The following is a 12,635-nucleotide window of genomic DNA, read 5'->3' as shown; positions in this document are numbered from 1 at the left end:
TCACATTAATAGGATCCATTGCTAAGAAATTAATCTTCAACGGGCACCCAATAAAAACACAAGTTATTTGATTAGAGGTGGAAAGGATTACTTTTCTATTGTAGGAACCTTAACCCTCACTCTTTAAATTTATTTCCATACTGCTGAATACCTAACTATTGGTGGAGCTATCTATTTTCTACACTTTATTTTCTCTTTCTATTGATTCTAGTTAAATGTAGATTCAAATTTAATCCAAAAGGATATCTCTCTGGATAGTAAACTCAGTAATCAGTTTTGAAATAACCAATCAAGTCTTTAAACATGTTTTATAGTTTCAATCAGTAAAGCTTATATCTGTATTGTCCCTTAGAGTTTACAGTGAGCTTTGCCATGTTATCATGAAAATACTCATTCGGTAGCCTGTTAATGAATAAAATAGCTGTGTCCAAAAGCATGAGCTGGGTAGTATATGTGTAGGGGACATAAGTTAGGTTTTCTCCAGGGACATAATTTTATTGGAGTCAAAAAAAAATGTGCTTTCACTGTTTAGAAGTTTATATATCAGAAAACTCACCCCTGAGTTTTATAACAGAATACTTGCGGGTTTCCTTACAATCTTCTCAATGCATCCTAAAATGACTGAGCACAAGTGCACTGCACCGGACCCAGTGTACGTTTTTGAGTAAGAGAAAAATTAGAAACTCCAGAAAGAAAAAACAGAGCAAGGAGGGTCATGGGAGTCAAGGACTTGCAAGGATCTGGGCCATGAACTGAAAACTTGAATAAACTGAATTGATACGTTGAAACTTGAACCATCTTTGAATAATAGTTTTTATCCAAATTAAGCCCTAGAAGAAAATCCAGAAGACTAATTTGACACCAATAAAATGTATGTACTTTCTAAACCTAGTAAACAAAAATATAAACTAGTACTTCTTTTTTCCTGTTTGAATTCTTAATAGGAATTGAGAAAAACAATTTCTTTACTACTCATGATCTCTGGTTGACCCATACTGCAGTGGACATTGGCCAGTCGAGAACAATCCTAAAGTGCCAAGGAGAGTTCAACCACTGTGCTGTGTCCTTTTAGTAATTGATACTCAAAAATGCATTGCATCACCTCATGTATTCATGACAAGCCATCAGTCTTTGCAGTGTTTGGGTGAACTGAGGGAAGTTCACAGTGAGCTGTTTTGCAGCCCACACTGACCACCGTTGGTGGTTCCACAATACAGCTGCAGTCACAGAAGCAAGAGTTGGGGACCATGCACCTGGATGATTCATTCATTCACCTTTTACATATCAGAGTACACTCTGAAGGCTTTGTTTTGGGCACTGGAAATAGGGGTAAACAAGGAAGAGAAAGTCCCTACCACATGGAAATTACAATCTGGAGGAAAGAAATAGAAATCAACAATTTAACAGCGAGATTATTTCAGACAGTGATACATACTGTGAGGACCACATCACAGGGTGATGTTAAGGGAGGGATTGGAGGCAATAGGTCTTCAATGAAGAAGTGACATCAAAAAACAGGAGCCACTCACGTAGAGATCAGAGGCCAAAACATATACCTGGATGCTACATCAAAAGGATATTATCAGGCACAAGAACAAATACAAAGGTCCTAAAGTGAGAGTGAGCTTGGAATTTTTGAGTCTCAAATGATTGGATTATAGATGTGGAGGAAGAGAATAGTATGAAATGATGTAGGAAAGGTAGGCAGGAGCCAGAAAATACAAGATTTTGTAAGCCAGTGATTTTATTCTGAGACTGATGGGAAGCCATGGGAGGGTTTTAAACAAAAGGGAGGCATGATCCGTTTTATAATTTAGTAAGGTGGTTGTATAGAGAATGGATTAGTGAAGGCAGGAGGGGAAGTAGAAGCAGGGGGAGAGAGAACAGTGATTTGGACTAGAATGGTGGCCATGGAAAGAAATGGGTGAATTCAGGAGGTGTTTAGTGAGTAGAGCCAAGAAGACTGCTTGTGGTTTGGATGTGGGGTAGGATGGGGGATATTGAAGGAAAGCCGCTCTTTGTTACTGACAAAAAGACTGGATAAAAACAGCCCTTGGCACATGGGCTGCCCAGAATACCATGGTTGTGTTGTTTAGGGGTGACCAGACTCAGCTTTCTCTTCCTTGATAGTCAGGTCTCCAGCTCAGTAAGATACTGTTGAATCTGCATGCTGAGAGGTCTAGAAAGGGCAACACAAACATCAAGCTCTACAGCGACCCAGGATGGCCAGAATTTGGCACTTGGGTAGATTTTATGGTGAGAGGAGAAAAAGCTTTATGATAACTAAGATGTAACCACTGCCTGATGGACTTAGGGTTGTTGAGAAAATAGCAACCCAACAAGCCAGAGATCAAATTGGGTCAACATGCAGTTGGCATTTTTGCTAGCCCTGAGCAAGCACAGACAGGCAAACAAACCCAGCCTCAGACTTTGCTCCCCAGCAGTCATTTTTCCTTAAAGTTCTCAAATCTCCCATGTCATTGCCTCATCCCCCACCATGACCAGATTCTGCTCATCTTCATGGCAGGAAGGAGGCAAACGTAGCTGGGTGCCACCCCCTCTTCCTTCCACAAGCATGTATTGAGTGGCTGCTGTGTGCCAGGCACTGTGCTTCTGCCAAGATGCTTATCGTCTTAATGACACTGTTCCACAGTAATCTGTTGACATCATAAGGTACCTATTACAATGCTGTTTCTCCAACCTTCACATCCCTGACTCTACTCAGCTATACGTGGGCAACTCAGAGCATGAGGTTGCCTTTATTTTTTTTAATTAAAAAATTGTAATATGTAACACAGAAAAGTCCATGAAACAGACCTTTAGAATGCTTAATTGTAAAGTTAACACCCAGGTAGCCAGCTGCAGAAGCAGAATATAGCCATCATCCTACAGCTGAGCCTATCCTGACCCTTAAGAGAATCACTTTCTCGCCTTTCTTTACAGTTTTACCTCATATACGTTAAACTTAATTTCTGAAATTTGTTCCGTCAAGTATGACCGAACATCAGGGAAAGATGTACCTATTTCTTCTTTTGAAAGCTTGGATTCCCACTTCTGATATTTCTCTTTTCCCGTACTCTCTTCCCGTTGTCCTTCTACTTTTCACTTGGGAGGCTTGCTTTAGTTAGGAAGACTGGCAGTGGCGTACAGGGTATATGAGAGAGATGTCTGTCTTATTTTTGGTTTCTCTTCATGTTTTAGTTCTTGCTGAAGCTTCCATCTTTCCTCAGCCTCTGGGGTTCACATCTTGCATGGCCCTTAGTTGACGCTTGTTTGGGTGACTAAGGTTCTTTCAGAACTGGTAGAAGGTGGGTGAGTGAAACTCTGAAATTAAGAACTTGTGACCCCTTTGGCCTGAGCCAAGACTGGCACCAGCTCCAGCAAAGGGCTGTCAACAGCATGTCATATGGTTAATGTGAAAAGAGGTTTCTGTAGATTTCTTCTGAGCTGAAGCGGGTAAGCAATCCCCACAGTCAGTTCATAGAGCAAGTTCGGTTCTCAAAAATCTCTCAGCCCAGTAGCAAGCTTTTCACTCACACACATTTTTCATTGTTTTAAAGGGTAAATAATGCTTTTCTGGACCGACTCCAAGCCAGAAGTCAACCAGGTGGCCTCGAGCACTTCGGAAGCTATAGGAATATGAATAGTGGTAACAGCTGGGTGAGTTTTTTCTTTTCTCAAAAAAAAAATCTTTCAAAGTTGAAAAATAAAAACAATGAGAATTTAAAAAATATGTTGTGGCCTTCTCCCTAGGTATCATTTTTTTGGTGTGCTGTTCAGCTGTGTGATGGGCAGTCAGCCAGGGTGATTACTGTAAATTCCACAATAGCTTCTAAGAGAGGAAAAAGTCCTGATTTCAGCTCCGGCCAATCAACATAAAAAATGACACCTGCCCGTTGCTCGCAGTGTGATTGCCTGGACTGTAAGGCTTTTTATCACCTCTTGCCCAGACCTGCAACAAAAACAAATGAACGTTTTTTTTTTCAGGAAGATTTTAGGTGAAATGTGGTTATAAAAACAGAAAACATTCTCTAGTAATATATTCTTTCAGTGAAACTGGCACATCAAAGAAACCAGTATTTAATTTTTCACTACAAAATGATTTTTTAAAAATCCCTACAGCAAAAGATACTTTTTGAAAATGAAATATCCTTACAGATTTTTGTGAAGAAAACCTTGCAACTGTGTTGTGATATGTGTGTAATGTGTTTTGCATGCACAATCTATGATTGGACCAGCACCAAAGCTCAGGAATGTATATAATTGTGGGGTTTGCAATGTGTAAAGAATCGAAGCTAACTACAGGAGGTTTTGCAATTTAATTGAAGCCCAAGTGCATTTATACATATTCAAAAAATGAAGTAGATAGAAATCTTTACATTGGTAAAATACAACAAGAGAATTGAGTGCTTGCCGACCTGGAAACTCTAGAGAAGATCACCCTTTAACAAATACTCATGGACAAAAGATCATTTTTCAAAAGACAATCTGTTAGAAATCTTGCATGCATATTTCCTTGAAAGGCATATAGTAGTTGAAATTTATGGACAGGTTTCACAAATGTGTATATAGTGAAGATGAATGAATATAGGCAAATTTGCAGAGAATGCATCCTGGACGCGTCTGTCCATATGTATGCTCACGTGTATCACTATGGCGTTCAGAATAGAGACAATGTGGAAGAGAGAGAAAAGAATCAAATCACAGTATCTTTGCATCTTGTGTTACATTTGACAAATTAGTGACTTATTCTTAAGAGTGTATGAGTAGGAATCATGTGGAAAATGGAACATTGTGAGTTTAAGACGTTATCCAAGTTCACAGAATTTACAAGTGGTGAAATGTGATTGAAACTCACATTTTGGACAGGACTTGGAAACTCGCTGCACATTTTCTCCTCTACTTAACAATTCCCCTAATTTAGAGAGTACCTAGAAAAATACCTAGGCTTGAGGGGAAGATGATGGGAGAGAGTAACTGAATACTGCATGGGCTGCCACTAAGGGAATGAGGGTTGGGGAATCTGGCTCACCATTGGCTATCAGCAGCCTTATGTAAAGGAGCTATAAGTCTCTGCTGAGATTCCTCACAGATAGAAAGAGAAGAACATCATTTTCCCATGATGTGCTGTGAGTGAGGATAATTGAAGTTTCCTTAGTAAGACAGGCATATCCAAGTCCAAAGTGGTTATTGGCTTTTCCCTTGCTTGAAAGAAGCAGTGACAGAAAGGTGAGAACTTCCTCAGGCTCCACCTCCACCTCTGCTTACCTACAAACATCCCTCTATGACTGCTTTTCCTCGGGGACCAGATTCTCTCTCCTCCAGCAACTAGGCGAATTTGTCTTAACAATACATACCCCTCTCTCCTGAATTGCCAAATGTTGCATCTCAACTAGAAAATTCCCAGCAACATAAAATATAAATAAATGAAAATTATAGTGATACTCCCTTCCCACTTGCTACTGTCCTGTTTCCTTTTTCCTGTTTAGAGCAAAACTTTAAAAGGGGTCAGAGCCGGCCCCATGGCCTAGTCATTAAGTTTGGTGCACTCCACTTCGGCGGCCTGGGTTCAGTTCCTGGGTGGGAACCTACACCACTTGTCAGCAGTCATGCTGTGGCAGTGACCCACATACAAAATAGAAGAAGACTGGCAAGGGATATTAGCTCAGGGCTACTCTTCCTCAGCAAAAAACCAAAAAACTTCAAGAAGTATCTATCCTAGCTGTCTCTAATTTCTTTCCTTTCATTCCTCTTAAACCCACTCTAATCAGAATTTAGACTTTATTAGTTCAACCATAATGCTCTTGTCATGGTCACTAACAATGTCCATATTGCAGAATCCAATAGTTATTTCTCAGTCTTCATCCTTTAACCATCAGTATCATTTGTCATGGTGACTCACTCCCTCCTTTTTGAAACTGTTTACTTGGCTTCTGGGACACTGTACTCTCCTGGGTGTCCACCTGTCTCAGTGGCCACTTCTTCTCATTCTCCTTTACTGAATCCCTGTATCTTCCTCTCCTCTCAACTTTGGAGCGCCTCAGGGGGATCCACGTTGAACCACCTTCTTTACTTTATGCTCACTTAATACCTTAGTGACCTCATTTGTTCTCATGAAATTAAATACAATTTTATGCTTATTACTCCAAAATTTCTATTTCCAGCCTAGACCTCTTCCTTCAGACCTGCATATCCATTTGTCTACCTAAAGTCTCTACTTGCAAGTCTAATAGACATTCCAACCGTAACATGTCTAAAGCTTAACCTTTGATCCACTTTACCCCAATGCTCTATCTGCACTTTTTCCTGTTTGCATAATGGTACAACCCATCTCTCACATCCCCCCCCCCCGAGCTGATCCATCAGCAAATCTTCTTGACTCTTCCTTCAAAATGCATCCAATCCAACAGTTTGTCACCACCTTCGCCACTATTATCCTGCTTCCAACCTCTACCACTGCTCATCTAGATGCTTGAAATAGTCTCCTAGGTGGTTTCCCTGCCTCCACACTTACCCACCTGGAGTCTATTCTTAATATGAGAGTGATCTGTTTGCAACAGAAGTCAGATTCTGTCACTCCTCTGCTCAAAACCCTCCGATGGCCACCATAACTCTCCAAATCGTTTGGAGTAAAAGCCAAAGTCCTTACAGTAGCCTACCAGGTACTAAATGGTCCAGACCCCACTATACCCCTCTGGTGCTCTCCTCCTACTGCACTTTGTCCTCGTTCCTCCTAGTCACACTAGCCTTCTTGCTGTTCTTTGAAAACTTGAGAAACTCACTGGTCTTACCTGACAGTTTTGTACTGGCTGCTTCCTCTACACTCTTCTCCAAAATATCCATATGATTTGTTCTCCTTCAAATATTTTCTTGAATTCCACCTCTATGAGGTTTCCTTGGCCCTCTATTTAATGCTGTGATCTGTGCCCTTATCCCTGGCTCTTACTATCCACTTTCTGGGCTCTACTTTTTTATTTTCCACAGCACTGTGAAACTTCTAAAATAATTTTCTAACATGATTTACTCATATGTTTTGTTGACTGTCCATCACAGCAGGGCCTTTTGGTTGTTTTGTGCACTGATCTATCCCAAGCGTAAAACAGTGACTGGAACTTAACTGCACTCACAGGAAACAGGTTGCTGCGATTAAGGGTCACAAACACAACTGAGGGATTTAGAACCAAATGATTTTATACACTAAAATGATTATATACTGAATTTAAAATAGCTACATATAAAACATTTGATGGAATAATATTGGATTGGAAACAATGAGCAAAAACGAGACAAAGACAACCAAGAGAACTTGCAAAAAGAACAAACCAGAACTTGTAGGAATAAAAAACATAATCTTTGAAATTATAGCTCTCAATGAATTCATCATAACAAAAGGAATACAAATTAAGAACTAAACCAAAATACCGTTTTTCATCTATTATTTGGTGAAAAAAACAAAAGCTTGACAAATTCTCTGTTGGCGAGGCTGTGGAGAAACAGGTTCTTTCACACATTATCGGTGGGAATTCAAAATGATACAAACACTTTCAAGGCTGATTTGTTACTGTCTTCCCACAAAATAAAAACCAGGCCTAGACATATTACAGGAAAGTTCTACTAAACGTTCAAGGAATATGTTATTCTAAATGTCTAGCAAGTTATTCAGATAAATGGAAAGGAGGAAATATTCCCTAAAAGGATTAAGCCAGTGAATGTAACTTTGAATCAAAATCAGACAAAGATTATGCAGAAAAAAAAGATAGACCAGTCTCACTCATAAACGTAGATTCAAAAACATCACAAAATTTTGACAGATTTAATAATGGATTTTTCAAAAACATAATATATCCTTATCAAATTTAATTTATCTCAAAATGAAAGCTTGGCTTATTACAAATGAACAAATGAAACAAAAAAACTCAGATAATTCACCTCATAAATTATAGGGGAAAGACCATATGATCACCTCAGTAGATACAGGGAAAGTATTTGATCAATTTCAATACTCATTTGTGGTAAAAACTTCCAGCAAATTAGGAATAGCAAGGAAATTTCTTTAGCTAATAAAGGGATCAAAAATTTATAATAAAAATATATCAAAACCATTTCCTTTAAGGATTAAAAAGGAAAAAGTTTATAAATCACAGATACAGTTATTTACCTGGAAAATACAAAAGAATTTATGTGTAAATTGTTAGAATAAATAAGGGCCCAGCAATGTTGGTAGATATAAGATCAGTATATAAAAATTAACTTTGTTTCTGTACATTGAGAATAAACAAAAAAAATTAATAAAAAGATCCAATCAAAGGTATACATAACCTTTTTAAGATATAAAACATAGGAAGACATTAAGGAATAAATAAATGGAGAGTTATACCTTGTTAATGAATAGGAATGTGCTCTCCAATAATCTAGAGATTTAATTAAGTTCTAATCAAAGCAAAGAAGCAAGAATAGCCAATTCACTCCTAAAGATAAAGGAGAATACATGGAGACTTAATTCAATACTTAATATGCTATGGAATTGCTACAGGCAGAACCAACCATTTCTGGAATTTTGATGTATGACAGAAGGAGAGCACATCGCTGAGGGAAAGGACTCTTCAACAAATGCTGTTGGAACAATTGAGTACCCATGTGAAATTAGGTCCTGTCCTAACACCACTCATAAAAAATCAACGCCAGGTAGATTAAAGCTTATAGATAGAAAGGAAAACTTTTTTAAATTTTAGAAGAGAATAGACTATAAAATTGAGCTGAGGCAGATTTCATAAGACCCAAAGTATAAACCAAAAAGAAATGATCAATATGCATTAAAATAAAACATGTGCTCATTAAAGGACATCTTACAAAAGTAAGAAAAGAAGCCATATACTAAACTTTTATCCTGGACATGTTTTGTAAATAACAAGTGGACAAAATGTCAGTATACAGAATATGTTAACAATGTGTCATTTACTTAGAAGTTCATAGATGATGATTGAACTCCCCAAGGAATGAGAGAGGAGAGCTGTGCCCCAACTCACAGAGTGGGCTTGGAGGAAATATTGGAACCGGTAAAAAATCTAAGGACAGAGAAGGAAAGGAGGAAGGCAGACAATGTGATAAGACTATGAATAAAGTCAAGGAAAGAAAAAGTTATTTCTTGAAATACCATACAGACACTTAAGCCGTAAGCCTTTGATAAGTGTATGTTGGGTAGACAAATTAGACTGGTCTTTATTTTTAGGCCTTTTTTCATTTAAATCACATTCTTCTCATATTGTTTAATATATACTTGTTTGATCATTTGAAATTAATTTTATGTTTAGAAAATGGATTTTGGTTTTCCAGAGTCTTTATTGGTTTTCCTGATGCACCTAGGGTGGGACGTTTAAAAAAATCCCGTCAAATGATCTTTTCTCAGATACCATTCGGTACAACCCTTTGGGATCTTGTGGAAGCTCTAAATCCTGTGTCTTCAAGGGCAGTTAAGTTTTTGTCATGACCTATGAGGCAACCTGAATTGTCATTTCTCAGGGGTTAGAACAGCGAGAGTCTGAATCTCGAATGTAGCTTGGCCCAGCATTGCATCGCAGGAACTTAATGGCGATTTCTTGACCCTTTGCACATGACTGGGGGAGGGGACTCATTTAGTCTATCTCTCTTCCTCAAGGTCCCCTTAGATGTCACCTTCCTGCTGCATAAAACAGTGCAACTCTACTCTATACATTTCCATTTAAATTGCTCTGCTCCACACTGCGTTCGTCCTGTCCTTGCTGTAACTATGGGGGGGGGGGGGGGGGACAATATTTATGAATGCTATTATTTGTGACCCATGTTAGCCTATCTCTCAGAACACAGCTGAGGAGCTGTCACTCAAGCCATTACAGTGTTGACAGAGACTGTTTTGTGAATCGAATGCAATGGGACTTGAGAATGAAATCATTTCACTGGGTCTTTAAGTAGTTAAAAAATTGTCATTTAAGTCCAGCGTAGGTGAGAGTGTTCTTTGAAGGGACTGCATTTTGGTACAACAGAGGCTTCAAATTTTGTTTTGCTGCTTATAGTAATTCTTGTTTTCTTTTTCTTCCAGGATATATGAGAAATATTTACTTACATTTGGCCTTCGTCAACTGACCTTGAAAACCCTCACGAGAAGCTGTTCCTTCATGCGATTTTGTTCGTCCTCACTGTTTTTACCTTGACTTCAACTGCCCACCCATTCAGCTGAGCAGCCGGGGATGACTGGTTTCTCTCTGTCATTATTTACACATATTTGCTGGAGCTGATTACTGAACTCGTATTTAATCTCTACTGCCAGTGAAATGTTACATTATTTTTCTGATTGGTTTCGCCTTTTATTGGAAGTATAATTACAGCAATGTTAGTAGGATAGAAAAGGAGGGAATCATTTGATGCTTTCAGGTTAGCAGGAGCTATGGGCGTCACATGCTTGTTCTCTCCAAGCAGCTAATTCTTATCTACTTCTCAGATCAGGTTTGGGGGAGCTTTGGCATCTTTTTAGATTTTAATCTCTATTTTCTTAATCCAGGGTACAAATGTGAGCAAAAGAAAAAAAGAAATCTTTTATACTCTTTTAAACAAATTTATAAATAAATTTTGAACTACTTCTGTATAAATGGTTTGTTTTTATTTTTAATGAAAAGCTCTTGAGTTTTTTCTCTTAAGAGGTCTCATGTTTCTATTTTCTTTAACTGTCCAAACAGATCAAATGTAGTACGGTAATCACTAGTGGATCTGGCTCTGGTCTTGATTTACTTACTAATACTCTTCCTCTGGTTTCTCAGAGTGGGACAGTTAATTTCCTGAAGGGCCTTTGTTTCTGTAAAAATCAACTAGACGCAAATGGAGATACCGCGTGTGGTTTTTTTTTAGGTGTTTTGGAAACTTGTCTTTGCTCTATGCAACCTATTTCCTGTAGCTAATTCAGTAAGCTTTCCTATTCTAGTTTTATGACTTCTGCTAGTTTATAGACCCTAGAGTGCTAGCATATTGGTTTTCTATGCTGTATACTCCAGCCCCCTCTCCTGTGTTATAATGTTCTATAGGAGAAGCATTGCATTTAGACTTAGAATGAAGGTTGGAAGAGCAAATAATTTTTGCAGCTGGACAACTAATAACACTTCGCAGCATTAAGAGATCTCCTGTGTTACCAATCACTCTGTTGAAATTAACTTTCCAAACGTGTATTCAGGGAAACACTGGGACTTCAGGTTCTTGGGCCAAGACTGAGGGGCTCACAAAAGGGTGGCAAGGGTGTAGTGTAGAAAGGGATGCATTGTGTGGGGGTGGTGGTGGCTGAGAACAGATGGTGTTCAGCTAGTTTCTCTGGAGTAAATAATGCAGATGCTCTTGGTTTTTCTCTCTCCTGCCAGCTGAAGCTGCGTTAGTGCTGTTGACACCAGTATAAAATGTTTGGTCCATTTGAAATCTTTGTCATTGCCTAATATGGGGAAAACTAAATCTCAGCCTGAGTTGCAAACATCGCCAAACTGCTTGTAAATGTGTGAATGTCACAGGCGTTTTACTGCTGTGGCATGCAGCCGTTTCTGCCCTGCACCTGCCAGCCTGGCTACCTCACAGTCTACGTTTGTGTTCCAGTTTTTGTGTCTAGGCTCGGCATCCCTCACTTGCTGCTACTTTCCAGTATGTAACCAGGAGTCGATTAGGGGAAAGAGATGCTTTCTTACTTTGAGGGCTCTCAGGGAAGTTGGCATCATTTCTCTTCCACTGCTTGCTGTATCCGGCATACACAAAAATTATGTTGTTTCATTAAAATTTAAAAAAAAAGCATGTGTAGATTTAGATTTGACTTCATGGCCAAAATTGTCTAGAACGTGTATGAGGGTGTAAACATCGTCCTTGAACAATTCTCTACGTAGGTGGAAATAACCAGAAAAGACACGAGAGTTGCTGTGTAAGGGAGCCTACCATTTTGTGTTTCACATTTAATCTGCCCAGTTGAATCAGTTGGAATAAAATTTGACTTGTGAGTAACTCTGGATAGGAATCCCAAAGTTCCAAGCACTATTTCTATGCTTTTAAAGTGCTTTCTTTTTCTGAAAAAGAGAATAAAAATGAGACAGATTGTTACGAAAGTAATAGGTGTTTGTTATAGAAACTTTAGACGTACAGATGAGTAATAAAAAGGAAAAAACTAGTGATTTTTCAGGTTTTATTTGTAGATCATCACAGTTAATATTGTGGCATTCATCCTTCCAGATACTTTTCTATCTGTATGTGTATCAAAATCCCCTCAATAAAAATCCTTGTGGAAGGGAGCCAAGAGTATACAATAGAGAAAAGAGAGTCTCTTCAATAAATGGTATTGGGAAAACTGGACAGCCACATGCAAAAGAATGAAAGTAGACCTTTCCCTTACACCATGCACAAAAATCAACTCTAAATGGATTAAAGACTTGAATGTAAGACCTGAAACCATGAAACTTCTGGAAGAAAACATAGGCAGGACCCTCTTTGACATCAATCTTAGTAGCATATTTTCAAGTACCATATCTGACCGGGCAAGGGAAACAAAAGAAAAAAATGAACAAATGGGACCACATCAAACTAAAAAGCTTCTGCACAGCAAAGGAAACCATCAACAAAATGAAAAGACAGCCTAACAATTG

The 12,635-nt window shown here is 38.6% G+C and overlaps 1 protein-coding gene across 2 annotated transcripts in view; it reads left to right on the top strand.

Moving 5' to 3' along the window:
• The window catches only part of EPSTI1 (epithelial stromal interaction 1), a 94,446-nt gene extending 82,141 nt beyond the window's left edge, over positions 1-12,305 (top strand). The window contains exons 10-11 of one of the 2 annotated variants that reach the window (XM_046663738.1): positions 3,561-3,660; positions 10,076-12,305. In XM_046663738.1, the coding sequence (XP_046519694.1) occupies positions 3,561-3,660; positions 10,076-10,084 (109 nt within the window). In that variant the 3' untranslated portion in view covers positions 10,085-12,305. The remainder of the gene's footprint in view (positions 1-3,560; positions 3,661-10,075) is intronic. The other variant, XM_046663737.1, reaches the window with a different exon arrangement.
• Positions 12,306-12,635: the final 330 nt, after the last annotated feature.

The sequence above is a fragment of the Equus quagga genome, chromosome 6 (assembly GCF_021613505.1).
Source record: "Equus quagga isolate Etosha38 chromosome 6, UCLA_HA_Equagga_1.0, whole genome shotgun sequence".
Lineage (NCBI taxonomy): Eukaryota > Metazoa > Chordata > Mammalia > Perissodactyla > Equidae > Equus > Equus quagga.
Note: the sequence above shows the minus strand (reverse complement) of the source record. Positions and strands in the feature narration are given on the sequence as shown.